At 41.1% G+C, this 6000-nt stretch overlaps 1 protein-coding gene across 2 annotated transcripts in view; it reads left to right on the top strand.

Annotated features, from left to right (window-relative positions):
* The first annotated feature begins 555 nt into the window (after window positions 1–555).
* med16 (mediator complex subunit 16) overlaps window positions 556–6000 on the top strand; it is a 39217-nt gene continuing 33772 nt past the window's right edge. The window contains exons 1-4 of one of the 2 annotated variants that reach the window (XM_048560219.2): window positions 558–992; window positions 2596–2703; window positions 3317–3486; window positions 3694–4125. In XM_048560219.2, coding sequence (XP_048416176.2) covers window positions 851–992; window positions 2596–2703; window positions 3317–3486; window positions 3694–4125 — 852 coding nt within the window. In that variant the 5' untranslated portion in view covers window positions 558–850. Of the gene's footprint in view, window positions 993–2595; window positions 2704–3316; window positions 3487–3693; window positions 4126–6000 lie in introns of both variants that reach the window. The other variant, XM_059638449.1, reaches the window with a different exon arrangement.

Genomic DNA, 6000 nt, shown 5'->3' with positions numbered 1-6000 from the left:
ATTTATCAATAATTTAAAAACTACAGAAATCCGTTAATTGACAAAACGTTCTCAATTCAAAGTGAAATCTCAAAGAGCCGCATCGCCTAAGTAACGGTTGCAGGAACAGCAACTCATATTCCGCCTGGGAACCCTGCAGCCCAATGGTATCAATGTGGACTTCACCAGTTTCAAAATCTCCCCTTCCCCCACTGCATCCCTAAACCAGCCCAGTTCATCCCCTCCCCCCACTGCACCACACAACCAGCCCAGCTCTTCCCCCCCACCCACTGCATCCCAAAACCAGTCCAACCTGTCTCTGCCTCCCTAACCGGTTCTTCCTCTCACCCATCCCTTCCTCCCACCCCAAGCCGCACCCCCAGCTACCTACTAACCTCATCCCACCTCCTTGACCTGTCCGTCTTCCCTGGACTGACCTATCCCCTCCCTACCTCCCCACCTATACTCTCTCCACCTATCTTCTTTACTCTCCATCTTCGGTCCGCCTCCCCCTCTCTCCCTATTTATTCCAGTTCCCACCCCCCATCCCCCTCTCTGATGAAGGGTCTAGGCCCGAAACGTCAGCTTTTGTGCTCCTGAGATGCTGCTTGGCATGCTGTGTTCATCCAGCCTCACATTTTATTATCACATTTTATTATCTTGGAATCTCCAGCATCTACAGTTCCCATTATCTCTCGCCTAAGTAACGCATGCGCCGTGTCAATAGGCCGATCCAGTGATGGGCGCGCTTGCGCTGAGTGGGACAGGATGAGGCGCGCTTGCGCTGAGTGGGACAGGATGAGGCGCGCCTGCGCGCTGTGTGCTGCTGGTTGGGCGCCTTTGCGCTCTGGACGTTGAGGAAACAGTAAACATGGATATAGCGTATGTATGTGAGTGGGAGAAGCGGCCGAAGAGCAATTATTGTCCGTCTGTACAGTTGGTGTGTGCTTGGTCCTGCAGAAACCTGGTTGCCTTCACAACGGATCTGAAGAACGAGGAAGAGCAAGAACAAGGTCAGGTTTTGGGTCTGGTCTGCCTCATCTTTTCACTGTATTTGTTCAGATGTAATAAAGTTCATTTTGAGTTAAAATTCTTAAGTATCTCCAGTATTCGCTAACGTTTTGACCTAGTTTTTGCAAACTTGAAAGCAGCTTGGTAAACAGCGTGTGACTGTTGTTAGGTGAACAGAAATGTCAGTCCAGTTGCAGAGAATAAGATCTCAACAGTAATTTAAGGTGATCAACTTATGTTTCGGTTATCAATGTAGGGAAAGAAAGCCTTGCCACCTAATCAGAATCTATCATACTGCAGTTATCAATTTTTGCAGCTTGGTCAGGGGTACTTGTGCCTTCAAGCCTCACTTCAAAGAGTAGAGCACAAATACATGCTGAAACATCAGTCACTTTAACAGGGAATAATGTGCCATGAGAGAAGGTACCACCTTTGAATTGTTGGGGTCCTCTGAAATGTATGTTAAAGATGCCAAGGCACAATTTAGGGCAGGGTATGGTGCTTATTTCTGGTGTAGTAATTGTTGTTTATCTCTCCAATCAATGTCTGAAAACAGACTAGTGTTTTCATTTGCATTATTGTTTGTGAGATTTTGCTCCACACAACTTGGCCTTCTGCATTTCCCAAATTACAATAGTGGCTTTATTTCAAGATGTGTTTTAAGATATCCTGACATTATGAAAAGTCCTATATAAATGTAATATTTATTTATTTTTCTTGCACTGCATGCTTTTGACTTGACATTATTGAACAAGTTTGTTTTAATGCAAAGCCCATACCTCTGAGGATTAAGATATTTTGTTCTGTCTGTTGGTAAATATCAAAATGGATAGGTTCAAAGAATTACTGTGGCTACAAAAGCAGCAGATTGTGAGAATTAAATTTGTTTCTGTCAGCAGTAAGAGGAAGAGAGATTGGCTTTAGATTATTTACTAAAATAACATTTCCTGATTTAAACTCCAACCCAATTTTTTTTTTTAAGTGTAACTAGAAATAAATGAAAAGCTTTCAAATATACTGGAGTTGTACCAAATATGACAAATATCCAAGATGCTGTTAGGAAACTGTAACTTCTAAATAGAAGTCAAAACAGAGGACTGGAGTAAGTTAAAAGCATTTGCCGTAACAGTTGAATATTGATGCGACAAGATAGTTGACCCAATGGCTTGTAAACAATTTCCCTATGTTCTGCCTCTGACAGGATTTAAACAATTGCAAAAGATGATAACCAAAATTTTGAACTAGACGTGTGTTGCCAACTTGAACTATTTCAGTGCAGTGCACTTGTTAAAAGGAAAGGAATTTCCAACATACTGGGGTCTTGATAAATACTTTGCAACAATGAGTTCAAGCCCCAAGCTTTACTGTCTTGTGGGAGGTACCAACTTTTGCATTCTTACTGAATGCTGACCGGTCCACCTGAAATTGAGCTTTCTTTCTCTTTACATTTGTTCCTAAACCTGGTATTTTTTTTTTCAGTATGTAGACCCAATCAACTTGCTCTGTGTTTCCAGAATTTTTTGGTATTTTGCTTATTCATGGCTTAATTGAGAATATTTTAGCAATGAGACTGTACAGAGTTTCCTAACAGTATCTTTTTTATAGATCTTACTTATATGATTCACATTTTGGATACTGAACATCCTTGGGATGTTTACTCGATTAACTCAGGTCATCATGAAGTGATTACTTCTCTGGAGTGGGATCAATCTGGTAAGCCTTTTTTAATGAACCTGCAATCTGTCCCAGCACCACAAGATTCAATTGTGAAATGAACAGGCAAGTCTAGATATGTAGGAGCACCACAAATTTGATAAATAAATAACTATGCATAACAAATTATAATCTGATGAAGATCAGTTATTCTTTCTAATTGGTGGTGCCTGATGGTACAGAAAGTTTAGGGCTTAAGATCTGACCTGTTCAATGTTTTTCCCTATTGCCTGTACTCTCATTTAAAGATGTGTTAGGTAGAAAGTTGAGATAATGTTTCTGCTTTACGCTGTATGTATGGAAGCCACAAAATGCAGAGCGTACTGTTGATTTTACCACAAAATGCAGAGAAAAACTCTTTCTCGATATTTCGCAGAGGCATGGTCACCCTGGTCAATGCTTCATAATGAATAGATGACATACACATTTCTTTATGTGGATAGCTGCTACATTGTTGACTGAATTATCTTCTGGCTTCAAATTTAATGTAGTTGGAAAGAAAAATTAGCTCAGGAACTGAATGGTATCATAATTGTTACTAAAATGTATGTTTTTGAATTGAGTTGCCTATTTAAAATGTATATTATTTTGCTTCACTCTGTCTCCTTTGAAGGTTCTCGGTTATTATCTGCTGATGCTGATGGTCGGGTGAAATGCTGGAGTATGACTGATCATCTGGTAAACAGCTGGGATAGCACAGTTGGGAGTTCAGTGGACGGGGACCCCATTGTAGCCTTGTCGTGGCTACACAACGGTGTCAAGTTGGCCTTGCATGTAGAAAAGGTATATGCTACAGTCAAAGTCTTCAGCAATATTTTAACTACCTGTCAAAATCCAGTATCTTGTCTGAAAAAAAGAATCAGTGCCTGATACGGTCAGTCACATGGCTGAGTGTAGCACAGAACTGCATTTTTCTCTTTAATCTGTGAGCCTTAAATTCAGGAACTTTGAGATTGCTTTTATTTTATCTTTTACCTCATTCCCTACCAGTCTGGAGCATCCAATTTTGGTGAGAAGTTTTCTCGAGTGAAGTTCTCCCCTTCCTTGACACTTTTTGGAGGGAAGCCAATGGAAGGTTGGATTGCTGTAACCATTAGTGGTCTAGTGACTGTGTCATTACTGAAACCGAGTGGACAGGTTCTCACTGCTACAGAGAGTTTATCACGCTTGAGAAGCAGAGTTGCCCTGGCAGACATTGCATTCACTGGTGGTGGGAACATCGTGGTGACGACATCGGATGGCAGCAGCTCCTCTCCTGTTCAATTTTATAAAGTCTGCGTGAGTGTTGTAAATGAGAAATGCAAAATTGACACTGAACTGCTTCCATCACTCTTCATGCGTTGTACGACAGACAGTGCTCGAAAGGAGAAGTATCCAGCTGTCACACATCTGAAATTTTTAACAAGAGAGACATCTGAGCAGGTAATGTCATTCTTTCCTTATTTCTCCACCTGCACACCCCTGCTGCCAGTCCCATGCAAAAGCACTTTAAAGTTAGAATTCAGGTGTCTTCCAGTCAATGTGTTATAGTTCCTTGTATTATCAAAAAGCCTTTTCTGATGCAAATATATCGAAACATAACTAGTTTCATTTTGAGATTATTATTTTGGTTGTCTTAAAGTCATAATCTATATTCCACATTAAAAAGTTATTTTTCATGTGGTCGTTGCTTACAGAGATGAAAAGGTCTCTCAATATACCATCCATGCTGTTAGTGTGTGAGAATTGGTATTAGTATCCATATTGCATAAACATTGCGATGGTTGATAGTTAAGAGACTAATTGCACTTTATCAAAATAACATTCAGTGAGGCTATAATCATTGAAATCTTCACTTATGCATCTGAATTCTTCTGTAGCTGATCTGAATAAAGGAAGCTGTGTTATAACTATCTACATACGATCACCAATCTGATACTGAAAATCAGTGGAGATGAGAAATGCTTCACAAGTCTGACAGCATTTCTGGAGAGACAAACAGCTTCAATAACTCAGGACTGACCAGAAGTTAAGCTGTTTCTCCATAGATGCCACCAGATCTGCTGAGCATTTTCAGCAGTGTGTTTTTAATTCAGATTATTAGCCACACCATATATTCTCTTGTGCTGGTATAAATTGCCTGGCTACCAGAAGTAATACACTGTTGTTTCACATTTTTCATAGCCCTTTAGTTGCTTGATGCATAAAGTATCACCTTTCATAGAATGATTACAGACCAGTCACATGCTATTTGACCCATCATGCCTCAAAAGCAACTTATCTTGTGCCACACCTTGCCTTTGGCCCTGCACGTAGTTCCGTTTTAGATAATAATTCAATTCCCTTTTAAATGCCATGATTGAATTTGTCTCTAGCATATTCTAAAGCAGTGACATCTAGATCCTAACTATATTCCACATTAAAAAGTTATTTTTCATGTGGTCGTTGCCAATTACCTTCAGTCTGTGCCCTTTTATCTAGATGCTAGAGGCACAGAGATCAGTATGTGAATAGGAAGAGTTTAGAGGAATATGGACCAAATACTGGCAAATCCAGCAAGATTAATTTACGATATCCGGTTGGCATGGATGAGTTGGACCAAAGGGTCTATTTCCATTCTGTACAGCTCTTTGATTCTATGACTGTATTCTGACTTTAAATACATCCTCTCAATTTTCACAACCATTCATCTTTCATGGAGAATAGCCACAGCTTCTCCAGTTTATTCACATAGCTGAAATCCCTCATTCCTGAAACCATCCTCAAATAAAAAACATTCCAAGGGCCAACCCATCCATTTGTGGATGTAAGTTTGCTCGCTGAGCTGGAAGGTTAGTTTTCAGACGTTTTGTCACTTTTTTTTTTGAAAAAATATACTTTACTCGTAAGATATACAAAAAAAACATATTTACACACCTACCCAGTCATGCAAGCCGCTCCGGGTTACCCAGGGGGGGTACATACACCAACTAAAGGAAAAAAAAAGGAAAAAAAACAAAGCAAAGAAAACACCCCGGCAGTCGTCTCCCCGCACAGTCCCCGTTGGCCCCCTGACCAGTTGGGGAAGGCGCCAGCTGGGCCCAGTTACCAGATAGGGTTCTTTTTTTTCTATTCTGGACGAGGGGTTTCATACGGTGGTCTTTGCCCATCGTGCCTTGGTGGCGGCTGCCCCAAGCTTTAGCGCGTCCCTCAGCACATAGTCCTGGACCTTGGAGTGCGCCAGTCTGCAACACTTGGTCGGGGTCAGTTCTTTCAGCTGGCAGACCAGCAAGTTGCGGGCAGACCAAAGAGTGTCTTTCACCGCATTGATGGTCCTCC

This window comes from Stegostoma tigrinum, chromosome 30 (assembly GCF_030684315.1).
Source record: "Stegostoma tigrinum isolate sSteTig4 chromosome 30, sSteTig4.hap1, whole genome shotgun sequence".
NCBI lineage: Eukaryota > Metazoa > Chordata > Chondrichthyes > Orectolobiformes > Stegostomatidae > Stegostoma > Stegostoma tigrinum.
The sequence above is the reverse complement of the archived record's forward strand: the minus strand, read 5'-3'. Positions and strand labels throughout refer to the sequence as shown.